The sequence below is a fragment of the Magnolia sinica genome, chromosome 10 (assembly GCF_029962835.1).
Source record: "Magnolia sinica isolate HGM2019 chromosome 10, MsV1, whole genome shotgun sequence".
NCBI lineage: Eukaryota > Viridiplantae > Streptophyta > Magnoliopsida > Magnoliales > Magnoliaceae > Magnolia > Magnolia sinica.
In genome coordinates, this window is record NC_080582.1 from 7,894,618 (window position 1) to 7,914,800 (window position 20,183).

Below are 20,183 nucleotides of genomic sequence, written 5' to 3' on the forward strand. Positions count from 1 at the left end.
AGAGGATATCTATTCCAAATCCACGGAACTTCTTTAGACTCCTCAAAGAGACTTTTTGAATCCACGAGGAAAGAAAGTAAGAAAATAAAAATAAATTTTAATAAATTAGAAATTGATTAATCAATGAAAAAATAGATAGTTGTGATGTCTACTAGTGTGCAAGGTTTTCGGCCAAAAATAGCAAGTGTCCTATTTGGCTTCACCAAAATGTTTTCACCAAGATATTCTCCTAATTTTTCTAAGCTCTTTTCACGTTGGGCGCAACTCAAAGCCCTACGGATTAAGAGTTATAATCAAACTAAAACTTACTATTTATAGTAAAAACGGAATTAAAATAGAGAAATGACTATTGATCTAGCGGTATTTTGCAAATTCGGCTTGCGCAACCCAGCATAGCAGGGTTGGTTGGCTAAAGTAGCTTGTTCTACCCCAAAATCATATATTTTACGCCCGATAACTCATTCCAGATTGTAAGATACGCCTGATTTAAAGTCTGATGGTCCAGATCACTTTTGTTGTCGACCGGGCGTTTTCTGATCCATCTTAGCCATGTAAGTGTCCGCGACCTTCCCTACATCAACGCCACTGTGGGATTTCACCACCTATGGGTTTCGAGCCCAAGACCTCATGTTGAAACCCACTGAGTTGTCTCATAATGTAAATTAAAAGCTGAAACTTAACTTAAAAGCTTGATGATTACTAATCATCATCATCATCTAAGCTTTGTTGCTTTTCCTTGATTAAGGCTTATAACACAAAACTCTCCTGGGCGATGGGTTATAGTTTAGGGTTATTGTCTTCCGGCTGCCTATCTTTTCGACTATCGACAAATAAGTGCTTGCTTTTGGATTAATTTGATTTTAAGTCACTAACCATATTACTGCTCACTGATATGACTAAACATATTTATCAGTTAAATGAGTAGATATCAAGATAAGCTACTTATGGCATAAACAGCTTATTTAAAGTAACTTATGATACAAATGCCTAGTAAGCCTTTTCTTGCTACTTCCATCTGTGTCCTTTAAGCCTTTATCTAGCCCTTTTATAGTGGACTGGAGCTAGTTCTAGAAAATAATGGACAACTATCCTAAAACTTCTAAATTCACATTGCATATGATGGTAAGATTATTATGATTTTTGATAACCAGCCTCAAATGTAAACCTGCATAAGGGTCTGTTTTAATTTGTAAGGATAGCAATGTGCATGCTTATATTGGTATTAATTAAATTCCTGTTGGAAGAAGGGCACATCTACGACCGTTCATCTATTTTTGGGGCCCACTCACTAAACACATGACCTTGGATGACCTGTAGGTGAACTTCGCAAGGTTTGGGGCACATGGAGAAAACAAGGGTTAGGAGGAGCACATTTTCTCTGGCAGTGGTTATCATTGTTGCTTTCATTGATGCAGCTGTAGGAGGAAGCAGTAGCATCAGTCGTAATAAGCCTGCAGTCAAGACAATAAAGGTTTTTCCCTCTCTATTGTTTGTTTATATATATATATATATATATATATATATATATATATATATATATATATTATTTTTTTATTTTTTCATTTGTTTCTTACGTGCACTGAGAATAATCACAATCACCTCTGGGTCATTTACATCTCAACCGTTCATCTTTTCTAACACAAGTAATGATGTGATATTTTATTTTATTTTTTTGTGGCTGTTACTAACAGAGCGAAGATGGGGACATCATTGATTGTGTTGACATCTTCCATCAGCCTGCTTTTGATCACCCGCTGCTCAAAAATCACACCATCCAGGTATGTCAATTCCACTCAAGGTTGGCTGGCCCCACATCCACTGCTAAACGTGAAACACTTGCACACGTGGCAAGTGTGTAGAACATCTGAGCCGTGAATAAGGTGGGGACCTCCGTGTAGAGCGTGTGGAAAAAAAAAGGTCAGCCCAGTTAACTTTCTGGTAAACACTTACTGATACACCATTGGATCCTCATTCAACAGATGTGGCCCAGCTACTATCCCAAATCAAAGGTCAAGAAAGTTTCATCAGAACCACTTCAACAGCTATGGCAGAAGAGTGGAAGCTGCCCACAAGGAACGATTCCTATTCGAAGGACCCAAAAAAACAACTCAATCACAGCCGTCCATGACCAGAGCCAGATAACAGTAGTAAGAGAGGTAAGTTATTCCTTAGCCATGATGACCTGATACATCATCCATTAGGAATTGGAGCCTTCCTTCAGTCTCCTACACTAAATTCAGAGAAACTGAACTGAGGCAGTCAACGGTCCGGACCAGTCGGGTCCACCCTATTCAAACTTTTGGGTTTGATAGGCCAAGGACTAGCCCATTAGCCCTAAATCCAACCGTCCAATAATGATCTGGGCATGTTGTGTATTATAGTTCTTGGACCGACCCTATTAAAATTTTGGGTTTTGGGCCCTGGGCCCAGCCCATTGCCAGGTGCAAATCAGACCGTCCAATAATGATTTGGGTGTGTTGTGGATCAGAGTGCCGGTGGACTGCTACAAGGGGGAGAGTTACCGTACTTTGGAGCAAGCGCCCTAATAAATGTTTGGAACGTGCCTGTGGAGAGCTTTTTGTATAGTTCGGCTTCTGTTTTTATAAATAACAACAATAATTTCATTAATGCTGGATGGACGGTATGCATTCACAACTCCTCCCAATAGAAATTATAATATTGATCTGATGTATCTGATACAACCATTTCTTTCCCACCAACATATCACATTCGTTGAATATCCAGTCCGTGTAAAAGATATGCCATGTGATGATGATCACTTGGTTTAAAAATCAGGAGGATCTGATCATTTGGTGAGCCACATTATGAATTAGAGATAATGGTTAGGATTCATTTTATTCTCTAAAAACTAAATATTATCACTAATACATAATTACTTTTAACTAAAATGTGATGAAATCATTTATAAGTGACAACCAAACTGGCCTTTAATGTTTCAAAGAAGTTGCTAGAAAATTCTCATGTATTACCATGTGTACTATGTATTGGGACTGCAGCTGTTGGATTTAGAGACATTTTAATGATCCAGACCATTTATTTGAGAGTGCTCCAATTGGATGGGGTACACCCAAAAAATCTCTTAGCCCTGTTTGGTAGACTCCTAAAAATCAGTTGATATTATCTTAGTCAACACTAACTAGTTAGCCATTAGATTTGGATTCTTTTTAATAATTCAAACTGTTTTCGTGAGATGACTCCTTTTGGATGTGGGCCGCTTATGAAAACTCTCAGGCCCTGTTTGGCGGACACTTAAAAACCAGTTGATATCATTTTACTTAGCAGTACTTATGTATTAGAGATCTTGGTCTCTAATACATAATGAGCTCATGTTAAAAATAACTATGTATTAGACGTCAAGATCTCTATCTAACACATAATTACTCTTAACTAAAATGAGATGAACTTATTTTTAGATGTCTACCAAACAGGGCTTCAGATTTAATATTTTAATCAGTTGATTATACAAAAGTGATGATGACCATCCATATTCCAACGTAAAGAGCTGAATTATCGAAGGGCTGAAATGATCAATTTTGGAGCATCTATTTATTAGTATCTACCATCTAAAGTGCGACCAATCATATAAACATTTTGGATTATTGAAAGATAAACTAGATTCTTTGGCAAAATTCCCAACATATGTTGTATTAGTCACGATTTATTCTAGAAAACCTCCACTTTGAAATACTAACTTATTTGTTTGAGTTGAAATTATCAGATATATTCAGATCATTACGGAGACAATAAGACTCGACTTTACATCTATTGGACTGTAAGTTTTTTCCCCCCTCTTTTTTCTTTTCTTTTCCTTTTTTCTTAATTTCTAGTAATTAGTAATTAGTAAGATATATACTACATAAAAATCTTCAAACTGATTCCATTGAGTGGGTTGCATGTATTTTATGATGCTCAATTTTTAAGCAGTTAGATTCTTTAGGTGAATCAAACTATACAAATTAAATGGTTGGCTAAGATAATTATTTTCTTGGAGTTATTTGATACTCTAGTGGCATATGACACTTGATACGTAGGCACTTAGAAATGGTAAAGTGGTGTACATAATTACCTCAAATTAAACCACTTAAATTGTGGAACCCACTATCGATAAGATAAAGTCTAAAAATAAGATCGGTTGAGCAATCCTAACCTCTGAGTTGGGGACACTTTTTTTTAAAAAAAAATTTTAAATTTTTTTAACATCATTGGGTAGTTTTCGTTGTTTAGTGTCCAATAGTTATCCGACAATCTAATGATAATAATATATGATCCAAATTCATGTAAACTAGTACCTATAATTTGGACAGTTTAGCTTGAATTACTTGTACCCAACACAAGCAATTTGTTGATAATTTTTAGGTACCTGCACATCATCCATCATACCCGACTAGAATGTTGAAGTCTTTCTCTTATTTTCTACTCATCCATTTGTTTGGTACATTGTAACCTGCTAAGTAACATGCATTTGCTAACACAGCCCATTGCCATCTTAAACAAAAGAATTCATAACACGCCTGCTTGGCATGCACAGAGGGTGTTGCGGAAAAAAAGCAACACATGACTGATACAAGTAAAGAAAACCCACAAGAGAAGTCAAACAAAATCAAAGAGGTGGGAAAGTAAAAACTAAAAACAAGAGGTGTAAAGATTTACGGTGGTTCAGCGATACACCTACATTTGCAACATGAAGCTTTTGTTTATATATTAAATATGAAATATTACAAATCCAAGGCTTACCTTTCTCTCACTCTTCCTTTATATAAGAACTCTCCGTCCAATGAATACCTTAGAAAAAGATATGCTTCCATCAGCTCATATTCCTTTATAAACACCTTACACTTTCAAACTGTGAACTCATCTTGAATTAGAACCGATACCTAAGTACTTGAAATCCTTAAGAAACCAACAATTTGGAAAGCCCAATTAGGAGCTCATTCATTCGCAAGCCTACCTAGCCGACTCATAACCCAGTCCACAATAAGCCATGAGAATCCTACAAGCCACTGGACTACATAAGAAAATTTGGAGGGCAAACTCGACATGGGCAACAACAATCTATTTTGACAACTCAGGACTACAATGGATCATCAAAGGATTGACACAAAATGCAGTGATCAAAATGCATAAAAACAAATTGGTAGCAACAATATTACCGCCCACACATATTTCAACAATTTGGACCAACAAAGGATCATCTGAGGATCATTAGACGCTGTTGTACTTATATGTGCAAACTTTCATGGAGGTGACGATAATATTGTTGTCATGGCCTCGTAGATCTAAAAAGATCTCAAATCAACTTTTTTCTTATATTAATTAAAACATTGTACTTTTAAAATGACAAAGTTTTTCTCAAATCTCAATAGAAATTTTATTATGTCAAAATAATGCTAAAATGTTGACTCCTATTAAAAAATATTTGTAAATTGTGATTTGCCTTTTTTACCAAAACAAGAAACAAGCCTCGACAGGCAACTAATGAATGGATTTATGATGAATGATCATATAGATGGTTAGATGAATGGACGGTTTAGGTTTGTCAAATATGTGATTTAATTTGCTGATTTGAATGAATAATTGAGAAAAGGAGGTTAATAAAAGGCCGTCTTACAATTGAAATGAGAGTTGATGAGTTTGTATCTGTAGGTTAAGGGTAAGAAACAAGGGAATAGTTCACCTTTATGATAGAACTGTCTTAAATGGTTTGGGCATGCTATCATATGGCTGAAAGTATTAACCTGAAATATAAGTTTAGTGGTCATTAATGATAGAAGTTTTATAGTGGTAAAGATTTGATGATTGATAGTAGTTAATTTGATGCATAAATAGATGATCTTATTTGAGCATATTTTAATATAAATAAAAAGTCATAATTGTGTGGTTTTGGTACATGGGTGAATATTGGTCATGATTTGGTAGGCCTAATTTATAGTCAACAGTTAAAATAGGGCCGGGGAGTTTACTAATGAACAAGTGGCTTTAAATTAAATGCATGAATGGTGAGAGTGACCATGTAGGCATACATACATATATTTCTATGGATAATTACGTAATTACTAATGGTGAGAGTGACCATGTACATATACATACATATACTTATATAGATAATTATGTAATTACTAATTACACAGATCAATGATTAACACTAAACAAATCTCATCACATATTAACGATCACACCTTGCATAAATTGATGGATGGATATATGGTTGAATGCATGAATGACTGGATAGATATATGCATGTATGCTTAAATGAATGCGAGTGCACATATATGTATGTATATGAATGCTCACAAAATCCCGAGTTATTATTGTACCACATCCAAGAGTCATCTTAATTGAGGAACCCAAGGTGATTTTACAGGTCTAACTGTACGTTCTAAGCTTATAACCCTAGTGATGACTCTAGGTTTTTCAAACACTCTATTTTAAGTTCATATCACGTTCAATCCAAAGTTGGTGCCAGCATTGTGAGGAGGGCATGAACAGAAGACTACATATAGAAGAAAACATGCGACAGAACCTAGTGGAACTAGGGTTCACATGAGCAAACACGAGAGAGAGAGAGAGAGAGAGAGAGAGAGAGTCCGCCACCTTAATTGAGGGCTTCACATACATGTGAGATGAACCACATTTATAGTATGAGATGCCTACATGGCATGCCCATGCGAATTTAACCTAATGGGTCACATTTGTACAAGAAAAATGGATGGAATAGAGAAAGTGGTCAATGGTTAGGATTAGGGCATACACATGCTATGCCAACCGAGTGAATGTCCTTTATCTCTTGCGTGTATGCTGCATTGGCATGTGTATGATTAAGCATGGTTGAAAAGAACAATACCACGGTTATATTGACGAAGGTGGAGGGACACTCACACAATAAATAGGCCGGGCTTAATTTCCCGGTCCCTGGGCCGGACCTGATTTTCCTGACCCCCCGTGGGAGAATAATATATTAGCAAGGCATATTTGCCGCTCTCGAGATTCGAACATAGGACCTTCCGCTTTGATACCATGTCAAACAACCATTTACTCCAAAAGCTCAAGCTGTCAGAGTGTGGTGTATCAATATATATCAAGCAACAACGCTGAGAACAACACGAACTGTTGTTGGTTTTACAACAGGGCTGAATGTGTCAAGATAGTCGACACTCGGTCTTTGATGAAATCCCTTAGCAACCAAACGTGCTTTGAACCTGTCAATAGAGCCATCAGAGTTACGTTTGATTCTAAAAATCCATTTACATCCAACGATATTCTGTGTAGAATCAGGTGGAACAAGTTCCCATGTTCCATTTTTGACTAAGGCATCACACTCATCAGACATAGCTTTACGCCAATTGGGATCTAGAAGGGCTTGAGTTACTGTGGTTGGTTCAAGGCCATTGGATTTGGAGAGTTGGGTATGAAGGTTCATCTTAGTGATGGGTTTATGGATGTTGTTCTTGGCTTGGGTGGTCATTGTGTGAGTGGGAAGGGTAGTAGTTTCAGGTGCATTATGTAGTGGTGGGGTTGGATTGATTGAGGATGTCAAGGAAGGTGAGGTTGTTTGGGTGTTCTGGGTTGTGTTTGTGGATGGAGGTTGTATTGGGTTGGATGTTGGAGCAGCACTTTAAGTTTGCTGAGGAGTGAAAACTTTAGATGACATATTGAGTGGCGGCTGTGAAGTGGATGACATGACTCTAATTGGTGAAGGAATCCAAGTGTTTATAGGGTTGGAATGTGGAGGGGAGGATGGACCCGAGATTGAAGAGTAGGGAAACTGAGACTCAACAAATTTGACATGTCTTGAGACATAGATTCTTGAGGTTGAAGGGTCAAGGCAATAGTAGGCACTTTGAGGGAGAGAGTACCCAAGGAAAACACATGGCTTGGACCGTGATTCAAGTTTGTGTGAGGTATACAGTCGAAGCCAAGGGTAGCATAAGCAGCCGAAGACCCTTAATTTAGAGTAGTTTGGAGCGGTCAGAAATATTTTGTGGTAGGGTGATGATATACACATGCTATGCCAACCGAGTGAATGTCCTTTATCTCTTGCGTGTATGCTGCATTGGCATGTGTATGATTAAGCATGGTTGAAAAGAACAATACCACGGTTTTCTCTTGGATAATAATCTATGAATGTACAAGAGAAAAATCTATAAAAAGAGAAATAATAGTGATATTAATTACTCAATAAAAATTTATTATCTGCAAGGTACTTAATGGCTTAGGAGTCAAAGAGGCCTTAGACTCCTACTTTGACTTAAAATAGGAAACTATTTCAAAATAATAAAAAATTATTAATAAGTAGAAAGCAATGTCTAATTCTGCACAAACTTGTAAATAACTCTTACATAACTAAAACAAAGACTTTGGACCATGACCGTGCTCTTAAAACCATAAGAATATCAAAACCATAACCTAAACCCCTAAAATGATTGAACTCTGCGAAGTCATTTGAGGGCCAATGAACCTTAGTTATGTTGGTCAGCACATAGAGCTTGTTGATTGCTTTCCAATAACATGTCATACACACAAACTTAATAATGGATCATCTGGTTAAGGCCACTGAAAATGATAATGCATATTTGACCCTCTTTTTTTTTTTTTCGTTTTGTTTTTGTCCTAGATTGAGCTTTTCATTCCATTTTTTTCTTTTTTTCTTTTTCGATCTGGCCATCCATGATGTTGGCCACCACTTGTTCTAATCAGAATTCGTCTCAGAAGGTCCATTGAGTCAAGAAAGTCTAAAATATTTATTATTTAAAACTAATAAATACTTTAGCATCTTTGGAAGTTGAGTCGAGTTTTATTGAGTGTATTTGAGTTTTTCTGAGTTTTGGAGTCGACTCAGTTTGACCAGCTTGATTGATTCTAACTATTCTTGATCAAGTCATGCCCAAATTGAGTTGTTCAAGTGGGGAAACCTGGTCAAGCCTAAGTTGAGTTTTTAAGATTGTCCAAATATAGCTATTCATTCGTAGTGAATGCCATCAGGCAATCAATGCCGTCCAATTGTTTCTTATTGAAATTCCTTTTTTTTTTTTTTTCACACGTGTATGGTGTACAGGCAGACGGTGGTGTCAAAACTGGGTGTTACGACCTCTTATGCTCAGGTTTCATTCAGGTGAACCCTCGGTTCGTCCTTGGTGGTTCACTCTACCCCGTTTCAACCTATGATGGTCCTCAATACACATTAACGGTCAAAATATACATGGTAAGTCACAAAATACGAGTAAAACCACATGAACTCATTGACAAATGCCAATGCCTTTGTTGCAAGGAGAGGGCACAGGTTGCCTAATGGATGGTGGTTTGTGGGCCAAACCATGATGTATGTGCTTTATCCACGCCATCCATCCGTTTTTTACATATCCTTTTAGGGCATTAACCCAAAAATTAGGCATATCCATATCTCAATTGGACCACACCACAGGAAACAGTGGTAATTGAACACCCACCATTAAAAACTAATTTGAGGTACAAAAGTTTTGGATGAAGCTGATATTTGTGTTTTTCCTTCATCCGGGTCTTTGTTACCTAACCAACAGGGTGGATGGAAAATAAACATTACAGTGGGCCCTAGGAAGTTTTTAATGGTGCCCGTTCAATCACCACTATTTTCTTGTGGTGTGGTCCACTTGAGATTTGGGTCTATCTCATTTTTGGTATTATGGTATAAAATGATCTTAGAAAAAAGATGAACGGTGTGGATGAAACAAACGCATCATTGTGGGGCCCACACGGTACTGTCAGTATGCAATCCAAGTAGGAAGTAAATTAAGCTCAGATATCAAGATCCTTGCCATATTCAAAGTGGGGCCTTAGTTTTAAGACTCGGCGATTCGGACTGATCTGTTCGGTCGTGAGTTGAATCGTGAATCGGTCCAACTCACTCGACTCGGGGTGATTCCATCGTCTAGGTGATTACAGTGTCAAACCTAATCAGGTCTGACTGATTCCGAGTCTACTCAGATGAGCCGTACGAATCGGGCTCTATATGACATTTCTGTATCAAAAGATTAGGTTGGTCCATTCATCAGGTGGGCCACACATGTATGGTGAATGTAAGTTGTTTGGAATTTTCCTTTGAATGTACACGTTCCTGGTACCACCTGATGAGTGAATTGGCCTCATTTATGGGACAGGCCATGTTCATGTTGGGACCCATGTAACGATTTCCGTGGATCTCACACGTGTGATACATTGGCACGTCTGCAGGATCTACCTCTTCAATTTCTCCGGGCACCAATGGCCATATCACTCCTAGATCTGTTTTCATCATGCACAGTATCCTCAGGCTTTTTTAAGATGTCCGGATGTTGGAGCTACATGATCCGATGTCCTCAATAGGACAATCCTGACCATTAAAATGTGTCCTGATCTGTGGCATAGGGCAAAGGACGTATGAAAGCATATTTCGCACTTGATCATGGGGAATGATCAAAGTGATTATCATGTGTTTGAATTGCGTAGGCCCCATGGTTTTCCTGATCTTTTTTATTCAAAAAATATTTTATTAATATATATATAAACATACTAAAATTTGGGAGGGACCGTCACACATCGTCTCCCACTATGTTCCCTGTTATGTGGACCACCAGTATTTGATCAATTTGATTTTCAGGCCTTAGGGATAACCCGAGGGACCCATTTGGTGGAAAGGGTGGATGTGATACATTCAGCATGTAGGCCTTATATTTGACAAGTGTACATTTTAAAAAAAAAAAAAATCAATATATAATTTTCTGATTTTCTGGTTACAGGACCGTCCAACCCAAAATTGGTGGCTTTTTATACAAGATCTGCCGGTGGGGTACTGGCCCATTTCATTATTCACTAATTTGAAGTTCGCCACCAAGGTCCAATGGATGGGCCAGGTTGCTAACGCCCAGATGACAACCGTCCATATAATCACACCAATGGGAAGTGGCCACTCACCTCTTTCATCCCTTGTAGACCTTGGAAGAGCAGCCTTTTTTAAAAACATCATGTATGTGGATGAAAATGGCGCCAGCGTCGCCCCGGGATTCTCAGCCAACTTCGTCTCTACTAATCCAAATTGCTACCACGCTCAAGGGTATGATGGGAGTGACATACCAGGCCATGGGTTCTATTTATTTTATGGTGGGCCACAAGGAGTTAGTTCCAAATGCAATTGAAATGAAAATAGATCAGGGCGCCAAGAACATGAAGCATTAGGTAAATAAGAGAGATTATATATGTATCCAAGTAATTAAGTACTCTATATGTCTGTTATCTGTTAGGCCCTACTGTGGATTGGGCATTCCCTAAAATCTGCACTGTAAGATGATCTTACCTGCTGATTTGGAGGCCTTTTGTTAGTTGAAAATGGATTTATAAGGTAAAGCAGTAGTGCAGGAGTCTTCCTATCACATAGTCTATGATCATCCAACCTAGCATTTGTTTCATGTTTCTCCTTTATTTACACCTGATTGTCCGATCAGAAAGCTAATAAGCTAAGACGTAGCGGCACCATTATACATAATTTCAAGACAAGATTTTCGGCGTTGATAAGATTGCCAGGTGAGGTCATGAAACATAATTGGAAACCCACTGCTATGAAGAGAGGCCATAGGCTCTGTAATGGTCTAAAATGAAATTGACGGCCACTTAACTGGCAGCGACTCTTCTCGGAAAACAATGCAGACTAGGAGTGGTTGCACATACATGAAGTTTTAAATGGAAAGTTCTAATAATGCATGATCAAAGGAGGTGGTCAGTGGCAACACATGGAATATTAATGTCATTGGCTACATGTATTCGGAAGCAAGTTGATTTTGTGAAGATTACAATGACATCTCTCAAGATAAAAATATGATTACGGACACTCGTCTAGAGTTAAAAGTATATTTGGCTATGTCTGCCAATTGACAGATTAATCTAGAAAAGATTGCGGAGGCCAAATCCAATGCCAATATCTAGTAAATTATAAATTTAGCAAAAAATGAAGAGCTTGAAGCCCATACCATTTCAATACAATACAACACAACATCACTCTTTTCAACGCAACCATGCCTATCCTTCGTCTGTCATGGACTCTTATCATTATTATTCTTCAATCTGACTCCTCTATTATCAAGATAGCGCAATGCTACAGAACCGGCCTGAATTAAGTAGATTATAATAAGGTATTTAGGCACCCTATGTGCAAATAGGAAGATTTCTAAGTCTCCAATAGATGTCTAGCGAGCCATTTTGCCACATGCCTAGAAATTCTGCTCAACTATCTAGTTACGAAGTTCGACCAAGCAATGAACATGTCGCCATTTAGCCATGCCTACCATGCCACAAAGCATAGTTGAGCAACGAAAAGGTGTCTGTCCCACGAAAACCCTACCATAAAGTTAAGTTCTTAGCAACGAATGGAAAGTCATTAATTTTCATGATTCTCGCAATGAATTGAGAACCTGAAGTGATGAATATGTTCTGACCCCATCGACCTTCCTGCCACGAAGTACATGACTAATCAGTAACAAAAGACTGATTGTTTTCTAAATGACTCGCCCGTAAAGCTTAGCCATATAGGGTAAAGAACATATTGTCATTTTCCAACAACCGTCTCGCGATGAAGCCCAATCGTGTGACAAATTAACCATCGAAGATTGCCTGCCATCAATCATCACACAACAGAATCCAGATTTACATGAAGAATAGGATGGTGCTTCCTAGCAACTACCTTGCCACGAAGCCAGCTGAGGGACAAACAAATGTCTACCACTCTTGTGAATTATGATGGTCAAAACAATGAAGCATAGTATATATCTCGATGAACGGACTGTCGTCTCAATGAGCATCTTACCACGAAGCAGCTAAGCAGGCATTTAGCTTTTGCGGCGCCTGATGAACTTCTTACCACGAATCGACTGCCTCACCATGAATAGATTATCTTTAGTTATCTATTATGCTTTCCCTCAGTTTTAACAATCAAGGCTAAAATGACTTTTATGACCTCGGTTCTTCAAGTGAGGCTAAAAGAACCTTTTTAGCTTCAGTTTTTTCGAAATGAGGCTAAATCAAAATTTTAGCCTCCATTGTTTTATTTAGCCTCAGTTGCCTCCAACCGAAGCTAAAACTATTTTTAACCTCAATTCTCAACAACCGAGGCTAATGCCTTTAGCCATGGGAGTTGTAGTCTCAGATTATATAACTGAGGCAAAACCGAGACTAAAGATGGATTTAGCCTCTTTTGGCATCAACCGACGCTAAATTCGGTTTTTGACCTCGTTTCTCTATCAACCAAAGCTAACAATATCATAATCAACAAATGATTGACCTTGTGCATATTTCACTCATTTAACATTCATCAAGACAACAATCAGCACAATATCAACCAAACAATTAATGGTCTATTTAAAGTTTTAAAAACAGACTACAAATGTCTTCCTTTCTTAGCCTTCCACATGAACTATTTCAGTAAGGTCCCTTTGGACCGATCAGATGTCTTCCTTTCCTAGCCACATCTTCTGGCAAGATGTCTCCAACACCAACCTCACTGGCCATGATCACGTGTCCATTATGTGTAATGTAAAAGTGACTGGGGCAATCCATTCCGGTCCAATGTCGCTCCAGGATGGTGGCCATCAGTAACTGCATTTATACAATAAATATAAGTTCAAAATACTCATGTCACATGCAGAATCATTAAAGCATGAAGCAGTTCCAGCACAAACTTCACATGATATAAGTGCAGGTCCATCCCATGGCTCAATAAGAGCTGAAAATTATTCGTACCGGGCCTCAATTACAGCATAATCATTTTCAAAACTGGAAAACCTCAATTAAATAATCAGACAATTGTCCATGTTGAAGTCGAAGACCTTAGATTGGGGCCACAGAGAGTCGAGTTCGTGTTTGAGAACCTTACTCCAGTCATAATTATATCAACGGGAAGTTGCTTACAATGGATATGGATTATATGAAGTTTATCTATGAATGACAAAGAGTCATCTGTTTTAGCTCTGCATGCCTAAGATTGGGTGGAATAGAACTAGTATAACCTACATGTATATTTCGTGAGGTATTGTTCAGAATTGCTCAGGTCCAAAACTACTCACAGAAAGAGTTACCAGGATCTTGAGACCAAATGCATATGATATAAAGTATAAAGAGACCACCACTGACATTACATGATATATGATCTTACACTCCTAAACACAAATAACTCTCAAATAGTTTTAGGTTACATGATCAAGAAACTAAAAAGAGCATAAAAACCATAGACAATATAAATGATTTACGATCTAAAGCGTACCACATAACAGAGGTACAGCTGATCCATTCCATAAGACTCCAATTGCTCTTACCCACATAACAGAGGTACAGAAACCCAATCATCCTTGACACAACCTATCAAACAGGGTTGTATTACAAAAAGGAGTTAGCATCTATCAACATAAAAAAAAAAACATCCTGAAGTTTGTATCAGTCATAGGAAACAAAAGATGTTGCCTATCTACATCAGAAATACTTACACATCAAAGTGTCCAACAGCCCCACGTAACGACTATTTTAGCTATAATCACCTTGCAAATCAATGCAATTCCTATTAAAAAAACAAAAGGATACTGACTATCATTGAGTTAAGGATCATGCAATTCCTATTAAAAAACAAGGATTGAAAATTGAAATAAGCATATTAAAACGTCCCTGACTCACCATCGTCTAATACACCAACAACCTTCTCAAGTGCTTCGCTAAGTTCTTTTTCATGCTTCTATTTAATAATAATAATAATAATAATAATAATAATAATAATAATAATATCACATCAATTGCAAAAGATATGATCTTGAATATCCGATTTTTTAAATCCAATGTGTGAGACCATTAATAAAGCAACAGGGAATTATGGTATGGATGAGTATTGAAAAGGAGAAAGTTACCCCAAGGATTAGTTTCACCTTCTCCACTTGAGACGGATTAGGATGCTCTCGAAGGACCGTCTCAACCTGATACATATGATTCTAGTTGCCATGAGAAGAAGGGCTTCTCTTTTCTTCTTCTTTTTTAAAAAAAAAAAAATTTAATTTTTATTTTTAATTTGAGATGGAAACAACTAAAAATGGAAAACAATACAATACAGAAAGCAAAGCTATTGATTTAGATAGTAAAATATGAAGAATGAAATGTATGATTTGATAAAAAGGGGAAACAACAATAGGTATAACGCTCACGAAACTTCATGAGTTAGTTAAAAGCACAGCAAATCAACCTGATCAAGTCAAGTTTTGGGCAGAACTGGAGGCTTTCTAAAATCCCAAGTAGAAAAATATTAAATGACATATTAGATTGTTACATTTAAAAAACTAAAGTATATTAAATGACAGAGAAAAAGAAACACAATGAAATCTATTACATGGATGTAAAGAAACACAATGAAATCAATTACATGGATGGTGGGTACAACATTACATGTGAAGTAAGCTTCATAATATTATATTTCCTGTAAATTGAATAAAGAGAAACCAAAAGTAGTCTAATGTGAACTGAGAAGAAGCACATGACATTTAAGACTAACATGAATACTAGTGCCTCAAATAACACATTAATCCAGAATAAGATGGAAACTAGTAAATCAAACAACCAAACTAAGCTACCAATTCTAGCTAATCCAAGGTGACTGGATACGCAGATGATTCTGTAAGGCTATGTATGGATATGCAAATGATTTGAATTGTAAACACTCATCTAATCTATAAATGAGAAAATTGTAACTAATGTGTACAGTTTAGTTCCCAGTCAATTCAAATTGAAATACAGACTTTATTGAGACTGTGTTTGAATACACAACTGATAAACACATCGAATCAAGAAACTACTATTTTCGAACTAATTACATGGGTTTAGTTTGCTATCAATTTAATTCCTCACACTGATTTTCTAAGGATGAATTTGGAACTTTAGATATGCAACTAAGTGGAATTGCAAATGCTCACCCAATCAAGATTGCTTGACGCTTTTATCTTCCAGAATCATGTAGATCTTGCTCATCTAGATGATATTTTTTCCCCTTTAAATATCTTGGAGCTGATCTTTTGTGTTACCTTGCAAACTTTACAGGTTTCTTATTATTTTAAAGATCCCGATGTCACAGACAGTGATTTTCAAGGCTCCTCCTGCCCTGCAGGTAGGTTTTTTTAAATCTCATACTGCAATACATCTTAAGTAGCAGTTGTTGTCAATGGAATAATATGCATGACTAGGACCCTATAATTATGATCATGATACCACTATGTGCAGGGAAAGGGTTTCAGTTCAAGTGATGTCTTTATCAAAAGAGTTGTGGCCAAGGCAGGGGACTATGTCAGAAGTGAGTTTCCCTCCAGCTATTTTTTTAAATCACTTTCATTAATCAAGAATTATTCAATATGCATTTGATTCTGTATTTCACTTTCATCCTCTTTAAAAAAAAAAACCTGAAGTGAGGCATGGCTTGCATGGCAAGTATGATACTCCAACATTACCATGAATGTAAGCCAATGCCCTTCATATCTACAAAATACGAAAACAGAAGTGAGAAAATTTTCCATTACAAAACGTCTCATACAGTTTCTTGTCAGAAAATGAATCAACGTAATGCCAGCAACTCAAACACCATGAAAATTTGCATTGGAAATTTAAAAGCTGACATCAACTCATAATAGTCCACCCACCCAAACCCAATGCAATAAAATTGAAGTTACGAGCAGACATCAAGAATTTACTTGGATTCTCATACAACAAAAAATTGTCATACAGAAAACATGCTCCACAAGTTGGATTCAAAAATTAAAATTCAAATAATTGACAAAAAAAAAAAGAAGAAAAAGTCCAGTAAAGCATAATACAACTGATGCATTACTTTCCACAGAAAATTTGTGCAAAACAAGGATGTGTAGATTAAAGATAATGTGTATGCACTTAAAATCATCGGCAATTTCTTTACCTAAAAATCCATTGCTGCTGAGATCCAGTTCTTCCAGCTGCATGGAACTCCCAAAGAGCTCAAGTAGTATGGATCCATCTAGCAGATTGTTACCAACCCACAAAACCCAAAGGGATAGCAATGGATGAAACGAAGGAAGCTTCCCTCTGATCTGATTTTGAATCACATCCAATATTTCCAAGTTCTGAAATATCTACATTGAACAATCCTTAAAAGACTCCCTAGAGCTCCATGAGCTGGGCTGGGATTGGACTGTAGAACTGGTTTCCTACAGATCCAAATGCTGCAGAGAAGTAATCGTTCCGATGGTAGGGATGAGGCGGCCGGTGAAAGAATTGCCCGAGAGGCTGAGATTCCTCAGCATATGCAGTCCATTTAGGGTGGAGAACTTCAAACACAACTGGATCACAAATTCAAACAAGAAAAGAGAAGGAAAATGTGAAAAGAAAAGAGAGGGAAATCATGAATCGTTCGTAGGATTTCCACCACTAACCAATATTATCAGGAAAATCTTGCTGAGAATCTCAATATAATATTACTTCTAAATAATTTCTGTTAAAATCTAACAACTTGCTTCATTTTTCATCTTCATATTTCCATCCAAATGTATCAAATCATTAGTCATGTTAATCCAAACATAAGCTTGAATTGAAAGTTTAAGTTACCTGTTATCGAAATGTATGTCACATTGATCCTACATCTATGATGTATGGGTTTGCATGCATTTCTACCGGACAGATCATGGCCATTTACTTCAGATTGGACAATTCCAATGCTTTCTGCTTTGAATACCAATTTCCAAACGATGACAAGATCCAAACATTCGTACAAAACAAATCAAAGATAAGAGAACTTAGAGGCCTAAGATCTTACCAGAAATCGGCAGGATTTCAACACTTTCTCATCAGATCTAACTTTGGTCCGCAGTCTAATGAAGTTAAAATTTCCCCTAAAGAGATTCCAAAGAAGAATATGCCCGATTCATGATAAGATCTAGAACAATATCCCCCTTCTAATCTATGCATGTCTGGAATTACTTTAGATCTAAAGGAATTCCATTAAAATCGATGCAACAATAGTTCCATCTCTTCGAGATCCAAAAAAAAAAAAAAAAAACAAACTGATCGAGATTTTCTTCATCTAAAAAAATAACTGATCTGAATTTCTTCTCCACGTTTTCTACATGGAGTAGGGCGAGATTCACAGAGTAAGTAATCAAACAGAGAGATTCAAAACCGGAAAGAGAAAAGAGAAATCGAGAAAGATCTCTGCAGAAGAAACTGAAATCCTAAGCTAGAAATTCCATTGTTGGAGGTTATTGAAGGAATTTACAGAGGAAAATTAGAAATTCCACATACCTTCAACGCCATTTCTCTACTTTCTTCTCTTCCGCTCAACGAAGTTGAAACTCTAGTCACAGAAATAACACATGTTTGTTGGTATATATATGTTGATAGATTGCAAACACACACCTCCTTTTCTCTTATTTATTGAATTACCACTGATCCGTGCCCCTCATGAGTACAACTTTTTATGTGCACTCGCTCCATAATAAGTGGACTAAAGGAGCACGTATGAGCGATATGAGCCATTCACAATCGATGAGAAATGGGTTGATTCCATTTGATCATAAATGGTCCACTCTTGTATAAAAATTATAAATAATTGAGAGCAGATTTTTTGCCTCGGTTGCTCACCAACCGAGGCAAAAGGGTAGACTATTGGCCTCAGTTTCTCACCGACCGAGGCAAAAGGTCAGATTTTTAGCCTCAGTTACTTACCAACTGAGGCAAAACGGCAGACTTTTGGCCTTAGTTGCTCACCAACCGAGGCAAAAAGGCAGACTTTTAATGGTGCCCTTCCAATGAATGGCTTGGATTTTGCAATCGTGGCCCACCTGTCTAGTGGACCGATCTGGTTCCAGGGACAGTGAATCTATATAATGGTGCCCTTCCAATGAATGGCTTGGATTTTGCAATCGTGTGTCATGCTGGTTTATTTGCTAGCATGTGTGTTAGCTGAGTTTTACACGTGCGTGGGCTTAGCAAAGATATATATAAATAAAAGCAAGGAGTGGTTGAGAAACTAGACTGTTGTACTTTTACTTAAAAGAACTGAATGGGTGAAATTATACAATGCTCTGGACAAATGTTTGTATGTTCATACTCCATCTTGCGAAAGTGAAGAACATGGGTCAGTGATCCGAACCGATGAAGATAAGGACCCCACTATAAATGGACAATAAATTAAAAAATTCTTTAGATGGAGAGATCCTGACCCTTGTAAGAAACAAAATATGGCAATATTCCACATTCCACGAATAGAAGATAGAAGACCATTTTTTTATGGGGGATGGTTAGCCAATGGGCTATCCAGAGTGAGGTCCTTCGTATTAACGGTTTGGATCACGGGGAAGTTAGCTACCCTTGTAAGAAAAAGAGTAAAAATTGTGAAATATTAATACTTTTTTTTATATGAAGTAGACTTTTGGCCTCGGTTGGTAACTGAGGCTAAAAACGTAGAGTTTTGGTCTCGGTTCGTAACTGAGGCTAAAAAGTAGGGTTTTGGCCTCAGTTCTTGCCACTGAGGCTAAAAAATAGACTTTTGGCCTCATTACCTATGCAATTGAGGCTAAATAAAAAGGCTAAGTTTCTATGTAATTGAAGCTAAAAAGTAGACCTTTCGCCTCGGTTCTTATATAACTGAGGCTAAAAAGTAGACTTTTCGCCTTGGTTTCTATGCAACTGAGGCTAAAATGTAGATTTTTCGCCTCAGTTCATATGCAACTGAGGCTAAAAATTAGACCTTTCACCTTGGTTCCTATGTAACTGAGGCTAAAATGTAGATTTTCACCTCGCTTCCTATGCAACTGAGGCTAAAAATTAGACCTTTTACCTCAGTTCCTATGTAACTGAGGCTAAAAAGTAGACTTTTTGCCTTGGTTCCTATGCAACTGAGGTTAGAATGTAAATTTTTCACCTTGGTTCCTATACAACTAAGGCTAAAAATTAGACCTTTCGCCTCGGTTCCTATGCAACTGAGGCTAAAAAGTAGACATTTTGCCTCGGTTCGTGTGTAAATGAGGCTAAAAAGTAGACTTTCGCCTCGGTTACTATGCTTCCTAGCAACTACCTTGCCACGAAGCCAGCTGAGGGACAAACAAATGTCTACCACTCTTGTGAATTATGATGGTCAAAACAATGAAGCATAGTATATATCTCGATGAACGGAC

The 20,183-nt window shown here is 37.3% G+C and overlaps 1 protein-coding gene and 1 long non-coding RNA gene across 4 annotated transcripts; one reads left to right on the forward strand and one right to left on the reverse strand.

Annotated features, from left to right (window-relative positions):
* Positions 1-1,342: 1,342 nt before the first annotated feature.
* Positions 1,343-11,215, forward strand: LOC131217303 (protein neprosin-like). Its single transcript, XM_058212217.1, has 6 exons — positions 1,343-1,471; positions 1,692-1,847; positions 1,980-2,156; positions 3,740-3,793; positions 9,074-9,220; positions 10,770-11,215. Exons 1-6 carry the CDS (start codon positions 1,343-1,345, stop codon positions 11,163-11,165), a joined length of 1,059 nt encoding a protein of 352 aa, XP_058068200.1. The 3' UTR covers positions 11,166-11,215.
* Positions 11,216-13,385: 2,170 nt separating this feature from the next.
* Positions 13,386-18,360, reverse strand: LOC131257901 (uncharacterized). 3 transcript variants are annotated; one of them, XR_009177698.1, is made up of 6 exons: positions 18,306-18,360; positions 14,910-15,025; positions 14,683-14,740; positions 14,499-14,569; positions 14,279-14,411; positions 13,386-13,614 (listed from the first exon to the last, which is right to left on the reverse strand). It is a non-coding gene; the product is annotated as an uncharacterized LOC131257901 (long non-coding RNA). The 3 variants fall into 3 exon arrangements; XR_009177699.1 differs by having other exon boundaries at positions 14,910-14,975; positions 18,310-18,353; XR_009177697.1 differs by lacking the exon at positions 18,306-18,360 and adding an exon at positions 16,952-17,326 and having other exon boundaries at positions 14,910-14,975.
* Between the last annotated feature and the right edge of the window lie 1,823 nt (positions 18,361-20,183).